The 22,362-nt window shown below is 42.5% G+C and overlaps 1 protein-coding gene across 1 annotated transcript in view; it reads left to right on the top strand.

Annotated features, from left to right (window-relative positions):
* apoltp (apolipoprotein lipid transfer particle homolog) overlaps positions 1-22,362 on the top strand; it is a 47,858-nt gene that overhangs the window by 11,031 nt on the left and 14,465 nt on the right. Inside the window, exons 17-54 of the mRNA XM_084732153.1 lie at positions 435-593; positions 724-908; positions 986-1,168; positions 1,711-1,802; positions 2,396-2,565; positions 3,335-3,488; positions 3,559-3,635; positions 3,716-3,896; positions 3,993-4,148; positions 4,960-5,093; positions 5,376-5,534; positions 5,737-5,920; positions 6,028-6,239; positions 7,458-7,646; positions 7,724-7,866; positions 7,971-8,130; positions 8,220-8,303; positions 9,277-9,414; positions 9,610-9,726; positions 9,823-9,915; positions 9,993-10,207; positions 10,304-10,497; positions 11,398-11,652; positions 11,742-11,971; positions 12,100-12,264; positions 12,979-13,056; positions 15,133-15,501; positions 16,424-16,777; positions 17,193-17,528; positions 17,799-17,930; positions 19,243-19,395; positions 19,657-19,773; positions 19,911-20,084; positions 20,174-20,378; positions 21,080-21,234; positions 21,310-21,422; positions 21,508-21,589; positions 21,699-21,836. Coding sequence (XP_084588279.1) covers positions 435-593; positions 724-908; positions 986-1,168; positions 1,711-1,802; positions 2,396-2,565; positions 3,335-3,488; positions 3,559-3,635; positions 3,716-3,896; positions 3,993-4,148; positions 4,960-5,093; positions 5,376-5,534; positions 5,737-5,920; positions 6,028-6,239; positions 7,458-7,646; positions 7,724-7,866; positions 7,971-8,130; positions 8,220-8,303; positions 9,277-9,414; positions 9,610-9,726; positions 9,823-9,915; positions 9,993-10,207; positions 10,304-10,497; positions 11,398-11,652; positions 11,742-11,971; positions 12,100-12,264; positions 12,979-13,056; positions 15,133-15,501; positions 16,424-16,777; positions 17,193-17,528; positions 17,799-17,930; positions 19,243-19,395; positions 19,657-19,773; positions 19,911-20,084; positions 20,174-20,378; positions 21,080-21,234; positions 21,310-21,422; positions 21,508-21,589; positions 21,699-21,836 — 6,435 coding nt within the window. The remainder of the gene's footprint in view (positions 1-434; positions 594-723; positions 909-985; positions 1,169-1,710; positions 1,803-2,395; positions 2,566-3,334; positions 3,489-3,558; positions 3,636-3,715; positions 3,897-3,992; positions 4,149-4,959; positions 5,094-5,375; positions 5,535-5,736; positions 5,921-6,027; positions 6,240-7,457; positions 7,647-7,723; positions 7,867-7,970; positions 8,131-8,219; positions 8,304-9,276; positions 9,415-9,609; positions 9,727-9,822; positions 9,916-9,992; positions 10,208-10,303; positions 10,498-11,397; positions 11,653-11,741; positions 11,972-12,099; positions 12,265-12,978; positions 13,057-15,132; positions 15,502-16,423; positions 16,778-17,192; positions 17,529-17,798; positions 17,931-19,242; positions 19,396-19,656; positions 19,774-19,910; positions 20,085-20,173; positions 20,379-21,079; positions 21,235-21,309; positions 21,423-21,507; positions 21,590-21,698; positions 21,837-22,362) is intronic.

Below are 22,362 nucleotides of genomic sequence, written 5' to 3'. Positions count from 1 at the left end.
AGTTTCAGTTCTAATATCGATAACCAGCATTTGGGGTAACAAAGAGTAAAGAGAGCAAAGAAAAAGGCAACAAAAGTCAGAAGGGGAAGAAAAGACAATTGCAAAGATAAAATAAATTACATTTATAAATGTGTCTCCCATCATCCATCAGTCATCCCAGCTTGAGGGCGAGTAGATAATGACTGAGCCTTCGTTTTTGGGTGAACTATGCCTTTAAACCAATAGAAAAAGAAACAAGTGAACCATACAAGAGAAACTAAACAGAAGGAAAAAGAAAAAGAGGAGATACTCGTAACAGGCTGTAATAAACACCACTTAAAAAATAATTTTTTGATTGATTCCTGTTCATGTAAAATAAAAATAAAGCTTTGCATTGAGGGAAGGTCATGTCATTCAGTGGAGATGATCACATGTTTTTGTTTTGTCTCATCCAGTTGTTTGGGAGCAGGAGGACAGAGGAGAACAGGCCTAAGTGTTGGGTCGGTGTGAAGGTGTTTGGAAATGAGCTCAGCGTGTTTACGTGCGAGGATCTCTACAATCACGTCAACCAGCTGTCGCTCAGTGCGGCAGGACTGGCTGTCAAACTGCTCAAGGTACACAGGAGGTAGATCGTCCTCCCAGAGACCAAGTTTGTTTGACTGTCTGCCCTCTGTCTGTTTACCCCGTCACATCTTCACACACGCTCCTGTTTTCAGTCTGTCCTCCCTTCTCTTTGTCCTCCAGGGTCACGAGGTTCAGCTGAACCACCGGGCCGTGCTGCTGACAGAGGAGCTGGTGTTGCCATCTCTGTCTGGTTTGCCCGTCAAACTGGGCATCAACATAACCTCCCTCTTCTCGCTGCGTCTGAAGGGAAACATCAACTACAGAGACGCGTCTCACTTCTCCCTGACTGGATACGTCAAACCAAAGTGCGTCCTCGTCACCGCTTATAACAGGGTCCATAACATTTGACATTTGGTCACAAACTGTGTCTCTCTCTTCTCAGCGCACATGTAGGTCTGTCGGCCAGGATGGGGGTTGACGGCGCTCTGGGTCAGGCTGCAGTGGACTGGGTCTCTGAGCTGAGGAGCTCCACCAGTCTGGATGGCAGTGTTCAGCTGCAGGAGGGGCAGGATCTCAGGGTCACACTGAACACACCAGAGGATGTCATGGACATCATCACTGTCAGGTAAGTGTGGGTGTTTCAATTACTTACACCATCTCCAAACATCCCTCAATAAATGTTTATGTGTTTAGAATTTTGTTTAAATCACTGTGACTTAATTTAATCAAAATTTGCTACTTAATACAAGAATTACAAGAGTTTAAAGGTATTATATGGGCAAAAACTATAAAAATTTAGCGAGGGAAAAGGTTGAACAGAGGTGGGTTTGTATATTTTAGCAGGATTTCAAAGCATCCAACGTGTTTTGACCCAGATCATTTATATAAATATGAATAAAAGTGGATCTAATGAAGAGCCCTGTGGTACACCCTTGCAGTCATACAGTATACTGATTTAGTTTTAAATTATCCTGCAGCTTTTGCACTTATTAAATTAAGTTTAGCAGGTTGCGCAACTATCTTGTAATGACGAATGTACTGACAATAACATTGAATTGAGCACAACATAAAATAAACAAATCATGTCTGTTAGGTTGTGTTTATACTGTTGCAGGTTAGAATAATGTTTTCCTAAAGACTGCGTGTGTAATCTTTTTTGTTCACCAGCTCCCGAGTGTTTCAGCTCAGCGGAGACCACAGAGAGGAGATAAGGGGGCCAAAGAGTCGAGTTCAGAAGACCAGCTGCACACCCAAGACATGTAAGTTATACATGACACACGGCTGTTGTTAGACGGTTTGTAGCTGATTGTTAATTGTTAGACTTTTTAAAAGTACAACAACACATTGCCTTTTTACAGTGTGTGCTTTTTTACGTTTTTTTTTGTCTATAGTGTCGATTATTAGCGATTCTGGAGAAAATAGTTTCCTGATGCCTTTCATTTCCTGGTTGTCAAATTACCAACGCTTTGAATTTGGTGGCTCAAATATGGTTGATTGTTGAATTAGACTCTACAATCAATAATCTTATTGGCCAAAGGCTCCTGTCACAATCTAGCCTGAAACTAGTTTTCTCTCAGACCACTTGAACTACATCGTGCTTAAAGGTTATTATGGAGCGTTTCCTCAATGACGCCAAAAATAAACTGCCTAAATCAGCTCTGAGTGTGTGTGCAGGTACATATGTGTGAGGATTTCAAAAGTGTGTCATTAAGAAATGTTATTCTGTTGTATTCTCTTTCTGTGTGATTATGCATCTAAACATTTATCTCAGAAAGTCAAAGTCAGCTGTATTTGTTTGATTGACTGGCTGACTCTCTGTTTTAATCAAACACTGATCTCTGCTTCCTCACAGGGTCCAAGATGGTCGGCTGGCAGCTGTGCTCCAATGCCTCTTACCCGCTACCCGCTACAGGTGTTTCACTTCCCCCTCCAGGACCAACCCACGTCTCCCTGAGGCTGCTGAAGCTGGACAGAGGCCTCCATTACTACCTGCTGGAGGCGGCCTACTCACTGATCGCTCAGGTGCAGGGAAACACAAAGACCTAGTTTCATCTGTGAGATGATTCTCTGTTTGCTCTGAGGATTCTGCTTTGTGACACGGCCGTGATCTGGTGGAAATTATCTTATCTTTAAACCTGATTAAATCAAGGTTTAACTTTTTTTTTTTTAACAAGCTCAAAATTAAGAAACGTCACTTTACTTTTTACTCTAAACCTTACATTTAATTTTCATTCATTTCAACTCAAATAGCTGCCTTTTTGTGATGGACTGAGGAAAAGTTCCTTGAGAAACTGCTAATTTGTTTTTTCTCAGAGCTTCGTTTTAGAGCACTCATGGTTAGGCCAACTAGGCTAATTATGTTTTTAGCTAGCTTGCAAACAATGCAGCATTTTGTTAACATTTTAGCTAGCTAGCAGATAAGGTTATGTTTTGCAAGCTTTTTAGCTAACAATGCAAAGTTTTGTTAAGGAATCCAGAGCAGCTGAAAGTTACTCACTAGGTCACGACACGGCTCTAATTTACTTTTATTTGTTTTAATTTGGGAAAGAGGCATCTCCATATTAATTAAATGGAACTAATATATATTTTGAATTGGGCAACAGAGCCCTGCTTAATTTAAAATCTGGATTTACTAATTTTAAACCAAGTTTTTCTAAACTCTGCTGGTTAAGCACTACTTTGATTAAATTAATCTTTGTTAGTGCAACCCAGTGTTAAAGGCTTTAAAGAGAAGGGTTGTATACCCGTGGTCGGTGGCTTACACTCAGAATTGTCCCAACTTTTGTTTCAGAGAGGCACCTGGCTCCCCAGAGAGGCCTCCATTCACCTCCTCCTGGCCACGCCGCAGTCCTCCATCCCCAGGGACATGACTCTGGACCTGACCTTCAACCCTCACAGACTGCTGCTGAGGATCACCCACCCTCTGAAAACCATCCACGTACAAGGTCGGTCACAGATGAACAAAAAACACAACTTCTGTTCGGGCTTAATGCTGAAAGTGTGCTGTTTTCTCAGGTCAACTTGAACAAGAAAGGAACATAAAGTCAGGAAAGCTGGAGCTGTTGATTGATGATGCTCATTATTACATCCTGGTAAGAAGTGAGATTATCTGTGATGAGATTCTGAGAAATTATTCAGTCATATAAGATGTTAATTTGTTTCTTATCTTTAGGGTTTGGTCGACTCTCAGACCCTCCTGTCAGAGCAGAGAACACGCTATCACCTTGAAGCCAAAGTGGCCGCTGATGGACATCCCATGATCCTCTCTGCTAATGTTACTCGTGGACTGGGCAGGAAAACCAGCTTCTCTGCCACTCTGAAGAACGTGTTCAGAGAAACCGCATCGCTGTCAGGTATCCAAACCAACACGACCGAATAATGTGCATTTTTTTTTGTATCCGTAAAAGTTTTATGGTTTCATATTCAACCTTTAACTTGTCCATCGTCAGTGGCTCTGGAGCGCAGGCGGGACGGCAGCAGCAGGCAGTACTCAGTGGAGGCGGAGCTCCTGTTGCCTGGTGTGGTCGGTACCAAGATGCTGGGACTGATGGAGCAGAAGGGCTCACTGTGGAGCTCCGCACTCAGGCTCAAGTATGGTCTGGGAGGTGAGTGACTGAAAAGCGGCGTAATGTCTTGATGCCACGCGACAGTTTAAAGGGATAGTTCACCCAAAAATGAAAATTCAGTCATTATCTTCTCACCCTCATGCCAACTGAAGGTTGGGTTTAGTTTTTTAGTCCACAAAACACTGCTGGAGTTTCACAGGAAAACAGTGTTGCAGAATCTCCCAAACAATGGAAGTGAATGGTGACCAGTTTTCAGATGGAAAAAAACAACAGAATAAAAACATAAAATGCCTCCCAACTGCTCGTCTGGTGTAATCCAAGTCTCCTAAAGCCCCAACATGCCAAGTTGACTAAAAAAATGTTATTTACACCATGTTTGTAGCCTGAATCTTCACTGTAGATCTTTAGCTTGGAGCCACGTTCACATGCACACTGTCTGAACTGTGTGTGTGTTGTGACAGTGTGCAAATGGCATGTTGGGACTTTAGGAGACTTGGATTACACCAGATGAGCAGTATGGAGGCATTTTATGATTTTATTCTGATGTGTTTTTTTACATGTGAAAACTGGTCACTATTCACTTCCATGGTCTGCTGTGATGACATGATGCAGTGGAGTGATATTACAGTGTGAGAGCAGTGTGAAGACAAGGAGTGCTCACTCTGCAGCTACTTCTGTGGACTGAAATGTCTCCAAAGGCCCTGTGCACACTGACTGACAAAAATGACCATTTGACTGGAAGGATCTCGGACATTTAAGAGTTCTCTGACTGATTATTTGAATCTTTGACATCTGTTGACATTTGAAGATATTCAGCTCAGTTTGTCCTGGCCTTTGACACCCTGCACAGGCGACGCCCGGCACCTGCGTCAGGAGTGCTACACGTCTCAGAGACTGAGGAGCGAGAGGGACTCAAACCTCACGTACGTCATGAGAGCGGATCATGAATTCTACTGCTCCAACACTGCTCCTATCAACCACAAGGTAACTGGAGATGTGAGCCCACAGGATGATGCACAAATTCACACAAGCTGTTAATTTGAATCTTAATGAAATTAAAGGTCCAGTGTGAAAGATTTAGGGATCTATTGGCAGAAAATGGCAGAAATTGAAGGGTGAGCAGTATTCGGTTGATTGCAATCTACAATCTCATCACTAGATGCCACTAATGCTTATGTTCCTGTTTTCCAGAGTTTGAGACTGGAGGTTCTACTCGTTCTCTCTGTTTTAAGAGCTCATTGGGTTCTCTTTTCTGTGTGTCCGCAGATCCGCCTCAGGCACGAGGAAAGCCCCAGCCACATTAAATCAGCCCTTGATGTGAGCTACGGCAAACACTGGGATGAGATCAACAACAAACGCACGCTTCTTCTGAGCCAGTCCTTCAAAAACCAGTCCACACAAAATCACACCAGCTACACACTGGAGGTAAACAGACCTGCAACTGTGATGGTCTGTCCTCTCTGGCTCTGATTACTTCTGTTATTATGAGTCTGATCATCTTCTTGCTGATGTTCTCGACTGCTTATGTAGGTCATGTAGAGGCATCAGTAAAAACTCCTTGTAGTAGCATTAAATGCATTTTTTCTTTGTCCAAACTAAAATAAAATATTCTCTCATTGTATTCCAGTTCAATCTCCAGGTGCCAGAGAAGAATTTAAACTACAGGACTCAGCTTCTTCACTCTCACCTGAGACAGCTTGGGTCTGAGAGCAGCACTCACCTCAAAATCAACTACAACAACCTGATGCCTCTGGTGGCTGGATTACACTGGAAAACACCTCCAAAAGACACCCCTGAGAAAAAATGGGAAGGTAAAGTGAGTTTTATACGTTTCGATTTATTTAATCGTGTGATTTTTTGGAGTCTGTACCTGCGTTGAGCCACTGGTCAGCTTTATTTCTCTTGTATTATTGTCCAGGCACATTTAACATGGACACACCGTGGCTGTACATCTACACTGCCCACAAACTGAGCCAACAGCAGCGTCACACACTCCAGCTCTCCTCCGAGCTGACAGCCAGCAAGTGGCTGACCATCCGTAACCTCCTCCTGGAGGGTTTCTACAGGGACAGGGGCAGGGAGAAGGAGGCCCGTCTGAAGCTCTACACACCGTCTGTCACCTACATCCAAGTAAGCAGAGGAGAGGCTGCTCCAGTATCTGCTTTTAGTATCTGATCTGCAAAATCAATGAAAGCACCAGATGACTAAATTCTGTTAGAGTTAAAGGTAGAGTCAGGAGGATTTGTCCGAGCTGTTTGCAAACGCATCAGGATGTCAAATACCAACATTTTGAGTTGGTGAAACGTCGTGAACGCAGCAAAATAATGAGAAGAAACAAGGAAATACAGACACCACCACACACTTCTAGTGGGTCATAAGTGATGATAGTCTATACATAGTTTTTTTAGGAAAATGTTGCAGATTATACCTTTAAATAATTATTAAGATAATGACTGGGTTGCAACAACAAAGATTGCTTTAATCTAAGATTTGTTCTTATTAAACTAGGGTTAAAATGAGTCAGTCCAGTTGTCAAATTAAGCAGAGCCTTGTTGCACAATTCAAAAGTAATTTGCATTTAGTAAATGATATAAACTATAATTAAATAGAGTTAAATCAGTATTGAGATGCTTGCTTACCCAAATTAAAATACATGTATAGATAAAAAATAAATTTGAGTGCTTTTAGGACCAAGTAAGTATGAAAGAGAGGGGAACTGTTAACTTTCAGCTGCTCTGCATTACTTAGCAAAATGTTAAATTGTTTGCCAGCTAGATAAAAGTAGGTCTAACTAGAGATAAACTAGAGGACACTTCTACTACAATTCATCCACCCCAAAATTCTTGCAGTTAGATTACATTTAATCAGCAAAACTACAACAAAAACTATTTTTTTTCTCCTTTGAGAAAAACATAAACGGATCATGAAACTCAGTGAGGTTGAGTTTGTCCCTTTAATTTCTTTGATGAACTTGATTATTTGCTCGTTCCATCTCAAAAAGGTAGTCACTTAAAAAGTTAAACCTTCTCGTAAGTTTTAAAGGTAATACTGGATCATTTTTTAATTTGGTGCAACAGAATTAAATATAATCCAGGTTTAGGATAATATTTGTAAAAACTTAACTGAGGTTTAAGTTGAATTTCTCTCTTTGTTAAATTTTAAGCTTGTTGTAAAGTTGTTGCAACATAATTTCAAATTAAACCATGATTCAGTCAGGCTTTAAAATTAATCCTTGTTGGTGGAGCCCAGCCAATATCATATTCTGTCATAGTTTGAACTATAAATTGTACTACAGCAGTTTTACGTGTGCATGCTTTCTGCCCCTGCATCTCCTCCGTCACTCCCCAGGCAGGAGGGTGGGGCATTATGGGTAAGCGAAGTGTGAAGGCCTCTGCCTCCTTGAGCTCGTTGTGGACTCCACCCTTGATAGGAGACATCTCTCTTGAGGCCTCTAAATACAGCCACACCCTTCAGATGGCCTCCACCTATGGCAAACACAACGTCAGCCTGGCAGCTGCCCTCAGCACTGTGGAGAAGGTGGGTGGTGACACGGCGTCACGTCTGTTGAACGCTTTTGAAACACTATAGAATGACCATCTACCCTTTTCTTTAAGAATCTGAGAAAGAAGCAAGCGACCCTGAAGATGACCTTCTTGAAACCGAGGAGCCCGTCCATAGACCTGGAGTTCGAGGGAGTTGTAGAGGAGCTGAGGAGGGACAAGCAGATGTACCAGAAGACAGCGATGCTCCAGCTCAGGTCGGCGCCTCAGTCTGTTCGACTTCTGTTGAATCTGATGGTGCGTTTTATTTTCATGCTATTATTTATAACGGTGACTTTAACAGCTACACCGTGTCGCACAGACAGCCCTTCCAGACCTTCCCTCAGACTCTCCTCCTGCGGGAGACTTTCACCGTTGACCTCGTCAAGGGCTTCTACATCCTGGAGTCCAGAGCCGGTTTCCACGACAACAGAGAGATCATCCACACCCTCACACTCGGCTACCAACCGCCGAGCCCTTTCGTAAGTTCAGCGCAAGTTAATTAATTAATAAAACTATCTGGTTACTGTATTCAGGGATTCTTATTTTTTGTGTCTCTCCTCATGTTTAGGTTTGTTCTGCGCTGATTCATCCTTTCAGCTCTGATTTTGTTCCATCAGACTCAGAAATCTGTGTGACCGTAACCAGCAACCAGGTAAACTTCAAGCTACCAAAACTCAAAATAATGGGTCCAAGCTCATGTTGCACGGACAAACTTTTTTCAAACTCACTTTTTCAAAAACTCTTAAAGATCCAGTTTGTGAGATTTATGAGGATTTATTAGCAGAATGTGGCAAAACGTAAATATAATATTAACAATTATGTTTTCATTAGTGTATAATCACTGTTGCGTTTTCGTTACGTTAGAATGAGCTGTTTATATCTTCAGAGGACACAGGTACTCTTCAGGGGTGGAAGTAACTAATAACAAATACTCAAGTTACTGTAATTAAGTATTTTTGGGGGGGTACTTGTACTTTTATGAGCAGATTTTCAAGTCTATACATTTACTTGCACTTAAGTATGCGTTATGCTATGTAATCTACTTAGTTACTTTTAAGATGACTGAATACAAGTTGAATGAATATCCAGACCTTTCATCTGTATTTTTGTAGCCAATCAGGTGATCTGATCATTAACGAGCCAATGAAAATCACAACATGGATGAAAAACCAAACATTGCAGCCACATGGCTTTGGAATAGGGATGTTAATGATTAATGATTAATTGATTAATCGTTGCTAAGAACATAATGTATTGATCAAATTTTACTCCTGTTAATCTTCACCAAAACGGCCGACATGGTCCTTTAAATTCTAGCCCATGGCCCAGTTTTCTAATGATATTAAATATGTAACTGAAGTACAGAAAAGTATGTATAAAATGATACAGAAAACATGCACAGTTTCATGTAAATTTAATGTAATGTCAAAGCCATTAGAAATAATGTGCAGGATTTAAATATTTCATTCAGTGTAAGTGTGACCTAATTTCAGTGAAATACTACTTAATGTTGACGTCAAAACTTTTGTGAGATGCATCTAACTTACATACTGTCAGTGGATAATCTAGAGAAACATTTGTGTACTTACGTTTTGAATTTTATTTTTTATTTATTATATTTTCAGACGCAGAAAGACGTACGAGGGAGGTTACGAGTCGGCAGCAAGGAGAGACTGACTTTCTTTGGTCAAGTTCAGTCGAACCCTTCGCACTCAAGTCACCAAGAGATAAATATTAGGGCCAACTTCACCCATCAGCTCGAGGTAAACCATCCTCTCTGCTCAGGAAATGTACTTTTTATGTTGCAGACTATTTGAATATTTCCACTCGTCTGATTTGTGTGATGACTGGTGACTGCAGTCGGTGGTGTCATAAGTGATGTGCGTCCACCTCTGACAGTGTACGGTGAAGTTTACAGTAGAAAAGGCCAAACTTTTGACCTGTTATTACTGTTACAGCTGCAGCTCCCCTCCTTCGCCGTGGTGGAGGGAAGTGTACGTTGGAACCCCAGAAACAACACTGACTTTGATTATCAGGCCAGAGGGAAACTGAGAGTAGAGCGACAGGAGTGCCAAGTGAGTAAAACAAATGTACCATTTTGATTGTTGCGTGTTAATCTGCTGCATTTCTGCTGAATTTGTGATGCCAAGGCATTTTTTTTTCTGTTTTAGCTTTCTGTACAGCTCAATGGAACGTCAGACAGAGTCGGTCTTTACTCGTCTCTCAGTCACCCCTTCAAATCAAAGATTCCCAAAACGTTACAGGTGAGACGCTTCTGTGTTTTGTCACAGTCGGCCTTTTAGCCTCTGAGCTGTCTTTATCATTTTGCTGTCGTGTCCAGGTGAAGGCCACTGCAGACGTGTCTACAGGTAGAGGAAGCAGCTCGGTACATGTGAGGACTGATGGGAAGGACAGGGTGAAGCTGGACGCCCAGATGTCCCACTCCCTCCAGAGGGGAGACAGATTTGTGGGACTGACGGTGAATATATCACAGAAGCTGCTGCCTTCTGCCTCAGACGTGCACGTGAACATGGATGCCAACATGTCCTCAGACAGGTGTGTGTGCGTCCACCATTTTAACAAGTTCACCATAATGTCTCTTTATGGACTTTTGAACTCATGGCAGCACCGTGTCCGTCTTTCCTCCTCCAGTGTGTCTCTGCATGGCTCCTATAAACAGGGGCATGAGGCTCTGCTGGCTCAGGTCAAAGGGTCTCTAAAAAACACTCGGGGTCTCCAGCTGGCTGTGTCCGGGGACCTGAGGTACTTGAAGGGCAACCTCGATATTTTACCTCCTGTCCTGGCGTTGGACGTGGCGTTTGGACAGTCTGACACACTCACTGAAGGTATAGGTTCATGTGAAAATACTAAGTACAGTAATTTAATATTAAACAATGACACATTAGGACATTTGCCTTGCGTGCAATTATATTTTTAATGCTGTTATGTTGAGATCACAGTTCTCTTTTTCTCATGATATTTGGTTAACTTGTCTCATTATCTCAAGTTTAGTTTAGTTTAGTTGATTTATAAAAGGACAGTGTGCAATGTCACTGATCATTTACAAGAAATGAAAACATGGTCGCCCCTGATTTAGCGAGACGCTAATTTCCATCCACAAAATAAAAGCATTAAGTACACACTGCAAGAAAAGAAAAGGTTTTGTTGAGATCACAGGATAATTTGAAAACAAGAAAAATTTGTGGTTTAATTGATTTCATCCTTGAAGATCACTGTGATGACATTATGTTATTATCTCAAGATAGCAAAGCTTGTTTTCTCTCCATTAAAAATCATAACTGGAGGCACAGCCACACTCAGATTCTGTACATTTCTTTACCTGAAAAACATCCGTGCCTACAATTATTTTTTAACACTGTTATCTTGAGATCAACAGTATAATTTATGTAGCTTTGGAGAATTACTTTTAAGGCCTTTGTAGACTGAGTTATCAGCTAATCCATGGGATGAACAGAAGATCCATAAAGCTGCTTGTCACCACGCAACAACAGTCCAAATAGAAGAGTTTATAATTTGAATAAAGACGGGACACCGTATTTAATTTTTCCATTGTTTCATCCCCAATTTAAAGCCAAATTTAACTATTCCTTTGACTAAACCAGTCAAAGGAATAATACAATAAATGATTTCTCTGCATTAAAAGAAATAATTGCATGTACAGCCGTTCTCGGATTACAAAAAACTTGCTGACTGCTGGGAATTATTTTTGCTTCATGTAACTGTAGGACAGGTGAGAGTGAGAGTGATGGAGGCCGTGTACAGTGTGGATCTGAGACATCAGGAGGATTCTTCAGATTCTTCAGATAGAGAACATGAAGAGGGGATGTTGGGAAAGAAATTCCACGTGGCCCGTGATTGGCTGTGTGTTTGGTTGGGGGCAGAACATTCGTGTGTGAATGTGAGCCGCCGCCTAGGGGATCGGGGGATGGGTGAGGTCCACGCCAGACTATCACACTCCTTCCACCTGCTCAATGCCACAGGTGATCATTTCTTTACACACAACATGTTATATTTCACACATTATAATCTCTCCTGGTCTCTTAGTGTTTTTTTTGTCATGTGGATGCAGGTGTACCTGCCAGCAGTAGTGCTCAGGTGAGATGGGCCCAGGATGGCGGTCGACTGTCAGTCCTGGCAGAGCTGCAGGCTGGACCTGAATATCTAAATGCTGAGTTTACTGGAGGACAGACAAAGCAGGTTAACACACGGTGGGAGTACTTCTCCACGCTGCAGCATCAAGTCAAAGCCCTGCTGGAAAGAGGCGTTTCAAGCTCCGTACAAGCCAAAGCACATTACGAGGTACAGGACCGTGATCTGTCTTTCTGTCTCTAGAAAGCTGATATTAATTAAGGACCTGAAATGCATCAATGTGCTTTACATGAGTATTTGCCTTTCCTGTATTTTTATGCTTTTCTCCCCCCTGTTAGCTAGAAACAGAAGGACTGGACACAGGCTTGGTCCTTCACATGGAAGACGAGAAAATGATTGATGCTCTTTTTAGTGTTGGATCAAAAAACAGCACAGCTATATTGGTAGCGTCTCTATGGCAACAGATGAAGCTGCTCCAGGGATTCATACCCACCTCTTTACAGGTACATTTTACATAATTTATGTTCATCTGCAGATTTCTTCAGGGTGAAGGAACCTTTATGTTCCTTGGAAAGTATTTCCTGGGACTAAAAGGTCCAGAAAATTTGGGTGGCTTATGATAACAATTGCTATTTGAACCTAAGTCTAAATGGAGGAGTACTTAATTCAAATTAACAAGGCCTCAAGATTGATCCCTGGGGGACACCACACCTAAATTGAAACAACCTAAACTAGATAGAGGAATAGTTGGGCATTTCGAATAATGCAGCTAATTACTAAGCACTAGTGGGCTGGTATTTTATTACCTTCGGACAGAGCCAGGATAGCTGTTCTCTCTGTTTCCAGTCTTTACAATAAACTAAGCTAACTGGCTGCTGGATGCAGCATCAAGCTCGTCACCTAACTTGCCACAAGAAAGAGAAAAAGTATATTTCCCAAAATGTCAAAATATTCCTTTAAAGACCCGCTATTCCAGCATGTTCAACAGCAGACCATGATCAGAGGTATCAAATGAAGTGTTAAGAATAAAACAGAAATACTGTTTCAACTTTAAAAATGTTGTTTCGTAGTAAGGGCTCAGATTAGCAGGTTGGTGTACCACAGAACTTCATGTGGCTGGTCTAAAGTTCAGTAATTCCTCAGAAATTCTTCCATCTCCTTCTTCAGTTTCGTCTTTGAAAAACAAACTTTGCCAACAGGGGGTTTTGTTTTCACAGATGAACTGCACAGGGGACGCCACTGCAGACCGACTCTCAGCCCAGTGCTATGGACATGTGTCGGGTCGCCCTGCGGAGGTACGAGTCTTTCGCTCCTATAGACCACACAACAGGCTCTGCTACGGCCTGTCGCTCGCTCACTCTAGCCTCAGTGCTCACGCCAAAGGCTGCTACAGTTCTGACGGCCAGAGGGAGCTCAGAGCTAACCTCACTCATTCCTCTGTGATACTGCTGACATACCTGGGTGTGCCGACTGAATCCGGTCTCAGGCTCCTGCTGAGGCCTGGACCTCAGCGGTGGGCTCTAGGGATCAGGTTGGTTGTTGGCCCTTGGAGAACGGACCTGAATGTGGGACTGAGGTTGGAGAAGCCTGGGCTATACGGCTGGCACGGGCTGCTTGAGTTTGGGACCGGCAGTGCTACACACAGGGCGGAGATGACAGGTCGGGTGAGGTTGGAAAGCTGGTGTCACATCTGGGCAGACGTCAGTGTAGCATGGGACTCAATCAATTCAAGTCTGTTGGTGTCAGTCCGCTGTAAAGGGGTGGGGAGGCTGGTGTGGGTGCAGGTTGAGAGAGCTGAAGGGGGTCCACCTCATAAAACCTCTCTAACTGTACATGGACAGGCAGGGAAAGATGGACTCAGATGTTCTTTGGTTGTAGAAAATGAGCTTGACTCCTTTCAGTCCCTCTTGTCTGTACTGCTAAAGGACCAAAAAGCGGAATTCAGCTGGACACTCCAGCATCATTGGTCCTCTCTTGCCTCCATCATCCCAAACAGAGTGGACCTCCAGGGTTCAGGTCAGCTCAGTGATACGTCCCTCTCTGGAAGTGCTCGAGTGTCTTTCAACACCCGCTCTGCTCAGATCGATGTCACTGCTGCCTGGGAGACCTCCACCTCCCTGAGGGTCATGCTTCAGCAGAACCTGTCCACCACTGGTGTTCCAGGGGAGCTCACTGTTAGCGTGTCGACCACGGCTAGTCAAGCAGAACTGGAGGTGGAAAGTGATGCGTGCTCCATGATTCTCCTTGCAAATCAACACAGGGGAGGAGGGGACAAGAAGATCAGCTGGAATATATTTGTCCATCAGCGATGTGTCTTACTGAAGGTTAGAAAGGAAACAAGAAAACTTGTTTCCCAACTGAAGGAAAGCAAAAGAAACATCTTGGAGATGACTCTTGTCTTTCCGTTACAGTACAAGTTGTATTAATAACACCAATGCTGCATGAAAAAGAATCAACAAGACTGTGGCTGAAATAAACATCAGCCTCATGATAGGCTTTAGTTAGATTACTGGCATAGCTTTAAGGGTGTCGGATGTATTGCTATGAATTTTGGTACCACCATTCACATTCCCCTCACATGAATTATAATAACTTTGTTGATCCCTTATAGGGTCAGTTCATCCCAGAATGAACAAATGACATTTTCCTCGTGTAGTCCACTTTATCCATCCAAATTGTGTTGCACAGTTTTGAAGATATCAGCCATAGAGATGTCTGCCTTCTCTTGAATATAATGGGACTAAATGGCATTTGGCTTGCCAAAAACAAACAAACAAACAAACAAAAAAACATTTGAAAAGCTCAACAGCAATGTCGTTATCATCAGCTTCACTTGTGTTTTATGTTTAGTGCTAATTAGCAAATGTTAGCATGCTAGCAGGCTAAACAAAGATGGTGAACATGGTAAAACGTGCACACTGTTTAGATTATCTTGCTAAAAGTGACATTTTTCATGAACCCACTAACATTTTCATTATTCCATTCCAAGCATTAACCGTTTTACTGTAGAACAAATTACACTGATCCCATAAAGGAGCCAAGCAGATTTATCTGCCAGCTCTGCTCATAAGATCTATCTCCTCACTGTATCAGCTCAGAATACAGTTCAGTAATATTGAACTCTTTTGCACTTAATGAAATATGTAATGCATTGAAGTAGAGGTGGTCAATTCTTTCAGCAATGGTCTTGTTTATGCATTTCAGTGTATTTGTGTTGAAGATTTATTTGTGTTTAAAACTAGATACCTGTTTCTGCTTGTTTTTGACACAAGCAAACTTTTTTTTTTATAGTTGTTAGTACTTTAATTTGTTTTGAAGGAGTGAAGAATAATCCCGGGTCTAATATTTCTTTTTTTGTTTTTCTTCTGTAGTCTCTCCTGCCATCACAGACTTCAGCCAACATCTCCATCAGTCGTTCTGGCTGCTCCACAGTTCTCAGCACCGTTCTGCAGGCTGAGGGGGAACAGAAAGGCAACCTTAATCTGCATTTCACGTGCCATCCTCACCTTAGTGTGAAAGCATCTGTGCGGCACTCTATAAAGCCAGTACAGATGCTGGGATTTCCTACCCACGGAGCATTAATCCTGAATGTTTCATCTGCACATCTGCCTGGTGTGGAAATTGGCCTGGAGCTGGGACGTTGTTATTTCAGGGGTAATTTGGGGAAAACCGAGGCCTCACAGGCAGAGGAGGAGTCTTCTTATGCCGTAAATGTGACCAACTACTGTCCTGCTCTACAGGTAAGAAAATCCATCACAGTCCATGTACTTCTGCGTGCAGAAACTTGAATAAACTAACATGTTTAAGTTGAAAATATTACTGTTGCCTCTAGCTGTGGCAACACATTGTCATTTCTTTCATCACAGTTAGGAGAGCTGGGATTTCCTACACGATTCACCCCTGTCCATGTTAATGCAGCCTCCTTTGAAATGCAGTTTCCAGCCCGTTAGAAGGTTGAGCTACAGCTCATTTATCACAGCAACAGACCAGAACCACACAAAGGATGATGCAGCTGCAAAGCCAGATTACTATCACCCCTACTTGACTTGCTGCCACCATGGGAAAAGACAAAGTTTCTCCTTCCACCAGTTGGTCATTAATCAAGTCAGCAATTTCAAAACTAGGAGGAGGCTTCTAACTACAGTTGTAGCCACACAAAAAGAGAGGTTTTGTACCATTGATAGATGTAGTAATGTATAGAAGTAGAGGTGTGGTAGTGTAATAAGACAAAGAATAAGAGGAGTCCAGCTGCTGCATGTTGGATGAGAGGTAATTTATGTAAACTCTGATCAGACATTTAGAGAGTTACAATAGTCTTATGGCTGAATTCCACCATGTGCAGCTGCGTTGGTGCATCTCCACTCCTCTCCGCTTCAAATACGCACCAAACTGATCTTTGAGCTGCATAAAACAAGATGGAATAACAGTATTTTGCAATTTTGGGCTATTTTATGTGATGGAAAGCCTGTATGTTTTGAAAAATGAGGATTAACTGTGCTAGAGCCAGTTAAGATGACCTCAGTCTTATCAAAATTTAGCTGCAGGAAGTCCTGGGCCATCCAGGACTCAGAAGAACAGTCAGAAGAACAGCTTAAACAATTTAATTTAATAGTAACTACAAGTAGGAAATCAGAGTGTCTCAACATCATGTCTGTCCCATAGGGGACAGTCCTCCCGGTCTCCCTGGCTCTTCAAGGCCTCCTCTCGGTCGTCCCCTGCCAGCTCGCCATGACCTCCTCTCTGAGGGCTGACGACCAGGACCTCTCCCTGGAGCTGAGTCAGGCCTGCAGTCCTCCGCGTCTCTCTGGGATCCTCACACACTCCTTCCCTGGGCTGAGGGGCCGAGGTGTGCCCCAGACAATCACTGTGGAGGCCGCTGCTCCTGGAGGCCCCGAGCAGGCCGGGGCCCTGCTCATTAAAGCTGGGACGTGTTCCATTAGAGCCAATAGAGTCACAGAGGCCAAAGGAAGGACTCAGTGGCTCTGGGCTCTGGAGTCAAAGTGCCCAGTGTTACAGGTACTGTAGATTTTTGTGGATGATTATTAAAGCTTTAAGTTGAAAGTTGTATTAAACAGAATCTCTGCCTGTTTAGTAATTTCTCTGACTTGATAAGGCCATTTTCATTGTGCAGTCAGAGTGATCTGAATGAAATGAAATGTGCTGCTGAGACCAAACATCAAGTCAAAGTTGAAATAATACATTAATAAATAAAACATTTTAATTATTTTCTTACAAATGAGGACTTTCATAATTAAATATGCACTAACTTGCATGACTTTTCAAAGCAGAAGTCTGGATAAAACCAGGTTCAAAATTCTTGTTTCATGTTGCTGAAATGTAAGAGTCAAAGGTTTTTACAGAACTGTTTGTTGAAGATGTGTTTGTTAGTTTAATTTTCCACCACCACCATTTGTTCTGTCCGCACTCTCAGGCTCATTTGAATGGCTCGGTGTGGCAGGACCCTCAGGGTGTCTGGACGGCCACGGTGGATACCGAGCTGGAGGGCAGAAGGGGTTTCCTCATGCTGAATGCAAGGGCCTGGCCAGAGCTGAGCGTGGAGGGCGAGCTCAGTCACGACCTCCCTGCTCTCAGAAACATCCCGCGGCGCAGCAGGCTGAGAGTGACCAGCACGGCCGGAAAACATCGGTACGACACCGAGGCCCTCGTTCAGATGGAGGAGTGCACGGTCAGAGCCAGTGGGGTGGTGATGTCACAGAGAGGCCTGCAGGGGTCGCTGGTGTACCACAACAACTGCACAATGATTCAGGTAGAGTAAAAAAACACCTGATTATGAATTATTATCATGCATCATCAATGAAGTCCAGGTGCAAAGGTTTCATTTCAACATCAACATATTAAACATGGAGTTTCATGCATTGTGGTGTGAATTTGTGCCTTTTATGCATCAATTTATAGTGAAAATGTCTCGATTTATGGAAACAAAAACACAAAATTCAGGCTTCAGGTGACAGTTTGAATCATAATGGAATATTATGCAATAACTTCACTATACGTCTCCCTCTAATCATGTCTGTAGGAGTGGGGTAGTCCAGACAGGATGCACTCCTCCGGGTTGCTGCTCGTCACCCCGACTCTTGCAGAATCTCTGGTCTCCATGGCGATAGATGATGCAGAGTTGCAGGCATCAGTGTCTCTTAAGAAAACTAAGGTGTGGAAATACATTAAAACATTTGAGATTTTGTATTTTCTTAATTTCAATTATAAATGTTTGGTAATTATTTGCATTTAAAGCGGAAGTCAAAAACTTTTTGCACCAGCTAATCATTATGAAGTAAATGTTGATTGCAGAGTGTAATTCTACAGAATAATGACACAATCTGCATTTCGATTGGTTCCCTTTGAGCCCAGTTTTCACTGTGCGAATCTGTCTGTTGGTCTCACACTTTTCTCTTAATGCTTTCTTCTGACGTTACTCCCCCCTCCAGCCCGACACCAAATTCAATATAAAATTGTGACAGTTTCATTATACCCCTTCAGTGAACCCACTTCTTTCTTCTCTCTTATTTCCAAAGTGGTGTTGATCATTTCTCCACTGGGCTGCACTCTGAGCAGAAGGAAAATGATCCGTTGCTGTGTTGAAATACGTTCCCCTGTCAGATAAGGTTTCCCTGGAGCGGTGCCTTCAGCATTTTAGGGTTAGGTTACGCAGGGTTACCCTCAGTTGTTAGACCCTTTGGCAGGTACCTTTTCTTGGGATCTTTTTTACGGGCGCCAGTGACAGACTGATGATAGAATCACAGAATTGAGATTTAAAAAGCCATAATACAGATTCCAGAGTGGCCAACACTAAGCCAGTACTGCAAGCTGACTGGTGATTTCGAAATATTTCTACGTAACAAGTCATTTCTTATACATATTTTTAAAGAAATCAACAACTATAGTTAAGTTTTACAAATAATGTGATAAGATACAGTCTTGGAATGCTGAGACAAAAGAAATTAAATTGCATCTTTGTTGTTCTGTAAAATTATCTATTAAATTGACAAACATCATGTGTAATTCATGGCATTATTCAAATGGAATAAAAATAAATTTGTCTCTTGCTGGTTTCTTGCTGGTATATATATTTATATAGATAGACTACCAGCTTTAACTGTTGTTTTAAAAACATCTTAAAAACATTTCCTGTGAAATTAAAATTCCCAGATGCTCAGGCTCAGTGCAGGGTCAACGTAGGCCGTGTGCTTTACAAGGCTTCCAGTATACTGAGGGAAACCATGTGTAGCAGAGTAAGATAAAGGGGAACACGTACTGACGGGGAAACAGACTTTGACACAACAGCACAGTGGCACAACAATAATATCACCTGGAAATGCGAGTTGTCTGCTTCCACTTTAAAAAGCAATGAAATTCACGTTTCACCTAATACATCTGACACAAACTTAAGTCTTAATCGATCTGTTTTCAGAGACTGACGATTTGGTGTCATGTATCGTAATTCACTGCATGTTGTTTTTCAGGTTAAAAATGAAGCTTTGCTAAATCTAAACCACTCTGTGCCTCTGCTGAAGAAGTTTGGTCTCCCCGCTAAAGCTGCAGCAGCACTAAATTCTGGGAGTCACGGCAATGGCTCGTACTTTTACCTGTTACACAGCAGTGCAGGAAATCAAAAGGTAGGCGGCAGCAGTAACTCTCTCTGACAGTTTCTTGGGATGTTTGATGAAATGTTCTTTCAAACCACAGAAGCCTGAAGTGATGAACATACTGAACATGCATTTGTAACTGTTCCCCAGCCGACAGCTCAGACAGACGCACAAAGAAAAAATCTATTTGTATCCGTGTCAGAGATTTCTCAGAATGTGTGTGTTGTTGTTTATAAGTTCAGTGGCTTCAGTGTCACAGCTGCTGCAGGTGATGTTCTGGATGTTTTACAGATAAGTCAAGAGATGACAGTGACAAAGACGCCTGAAACGGTCCGAGTGAAGAGTCATTTTAGACACACAGTGAACTATCTGAAGAAACTGGGAGTCCCTGCAAACAACAGCATCCAGGTAAAGATTTAACCAATCAGGAACTCACCATCGATTGACTTAAAGGTCCAGTGTGTAAGATTGTGACACATGAAAAGTGCCAGATTTTCCCTTTAATGAAGGGAAGGGATTAACATCACAGTTGGCTGTGTGTGCAGGTCGACCTCGGTTCTGCAGAGGGAAAGGCCCTGACCTTACAGTCCCAGTTTGGAGGTCAGGAGGCGGGACTGAGACTTAAGCTGAAATGTCTCCCGACGACCAAAGAGATCAGAGGAACCATGTGGCACAGCTGGTCATGGCTGCAGGACAGAGGATTGCCACGTAATACGGAGGTAATATTACACATTCATAGCTCTGTCCTTTACTTTACATTGTTTTATTGAACTGTTTTTTATAAGAGTGGATTGTTTTCTTCTACAAGGCCCTGTGTTCCATCCAGGGCGTCTTCTCTCAGCTTCAGTCCAGGGCTCAGCTCACGTTGGACGGACACAAGCTGCTCGTCTCCGGCTTTAATGTCAGCGTGGCTCATGGACGTCTGGCCCTGCTGCTCTCCTACTCTCCTCCAGCGTCTAATCAAACAGGGACACGGCCCAGTCTGGACACCACCCTGACTGCTCAGTTCAAAGGTCAGATTGTGTTTCAGTAACAGCTGGCTTTAGTATTTGTGAGCTGTGAGGTTTTGACTTGAATCAAGTTCAGTATTAAAGACCGACCAGCAGATGTCGCCACTGACTTTATAAATGACTTAAGAGCAACAGATCAACATGTTATTTAAAGCTTATTCCATATCACTAAATACAAATCACCGGTATTTATTTTTAAATGCTGGCATCTCTCTGTTTTAAGTATTATTGTACTGCAAAAACTAAATAAACCAGTAGTGCTCAAATATTCACTGCCCAATTTTCTTCAACTCAAAAGTCAGATTATATGAGTTTAAACATTTGCTAGTGTAACATGTGCTCCTTGATCACAGTTAAATTAAAATTATTGATTAATCCTGTTTGATTTTTTTTTTTTTCAGTAATTGCAACTCAGAATTTTCATCCTCCCCTCTCGTTGCAAAAAATGAACAAAACTCATTGAATTTTAAGTATAAAAATGCATTATTTCATTTTCAGTGAGCTCAACGTAGTAATAAATAAAATAGGTTTTTTAAATACTTGTGTTTTAGGGACCTTTTCATGGATCCGTCTCCCTTATTAATTGAAAATTATGAGTTTAATAAACACAAAAGAAAGAAACTTCTACTGTCATTCAACATTTTAAAGTTAGTAGAGCCTCTTTGATTTAACCTTTAATTCCAGCTCTCTGATCGTCTCTGCAGGTCCTCTGCGGAGCGCCGCTGTAGACATTCACTGTCACGACTGGAGAGTCCAGGTGGTGGGGGACGTAGGAGGCTGGGGGTCACGTGTAGGGTCCAAGGAGGCCAGAGTCACACTGAAACACACCGTGCAGGGACAGATGAGCCCCGCCTTACAGGTGAGGATAACAAACTCTCAAAACCCTCACAGCGTTGCTCTTCTTTGCTGACCGTCTCTGTGACTGCTGCTGCAGGTGGAGGCCTGGGGAAGACTGACCGAGTCTCAGCTGAGGTGCTCCGTCGCTGTGAACCCTGAACTCAGCTCCTCTCTGGCTCTCATCCTGCAGGGTCACCATCTGCCTCACAGGTACAGAAAACACACACAGGTTGGAGGTGCAGAAAATCTGAAAAGTAACACACATAGTTTAAGTGACACGCTGTCTTTTGTCCAGCAAGGACCTGATGGTGAAGGTGGTCCAGAATATTCCCGGGATGTTGGTTTACCTGCCGTCTCAGCTCAATGTCCGCTCTCAGGTGGGTTTCTTGTTCTGAAAGGAATTACAGTTGTTGCTCTGTTGTTGTTGTTGTTTTATTTGAATGATATGTGATGCCGTACGTCACCATCTCTCCTTTCTGTCTCCAGTTGAACCAGTCTGAGTCCAGTGTGGCAGGTTTGGTGGAGGTGCTGTCAGGCAGGAGGAGGCTGTGGGCTCTGGGTGAACTGGCAGCTATACAGAGTGGATACAGACAGGCTGTTGAGCTAAAACACTCATATCCACAGGTATTTATCTGTGAATATAGTATTTGTTTACTCAGGCCTGGAATTTCATCACTTTAGGGGCAAAGTCACATGGCATTCGGTGTGGTAATTTGGGGCACAAAGGCCAAATGCCAGGGCAGTGAGGCCTTCAAATAAAACAATGATTTTAAGCCCACGGAAATTATGAATTTAACATAAGAGTTAAGAGTGTAAGTGTTTATAAGTTATGTAAGTTTACTATTTTTAGATACTATGTCAAAATAATAAGTATCTCAAAATAATGAGTTATTATCTACGTTGTTATTTTGAGAAAGTTTCTCATTCTAGTCACTTGCAGGGTCTTTTGTTCATCACATTGGTGGTACTGGGAGAGAGCACTTGGACAGCAGTGCAGTGAAAATACAGATGTTTTATAGAGAAGATGGGGGTGTATAACACATATTTAGCTGTTTGTTAACAGAGACTCCAGTCTGCAGTGTAAACCACAGAGTTGTAGAGGAGCATCAGGCTGCATGATCAAAGAAAGTTTATATCCATCCATGGTCCC

The sequence above is a fragment of the Lutjanus erythropterus genome, chromosome 12 (genome assembly GCF_056507025.1).
Source record: "Lutjanus erythropterus isolate fLutEry1 chromosome 12, fLutEry1.hap2, whole genome shotgun sequence".
NCBI lineage: Eukaryota > Metazoa > Chordata > Actinopteri > Lutjaniformes > Lutjanidae > Lutjanus > Lutjanus erythropterus.
Note: the sequence above shows the minus strand (reverse complement) of the source record. Positions and strands in the feature narration are given on the sequence as shown.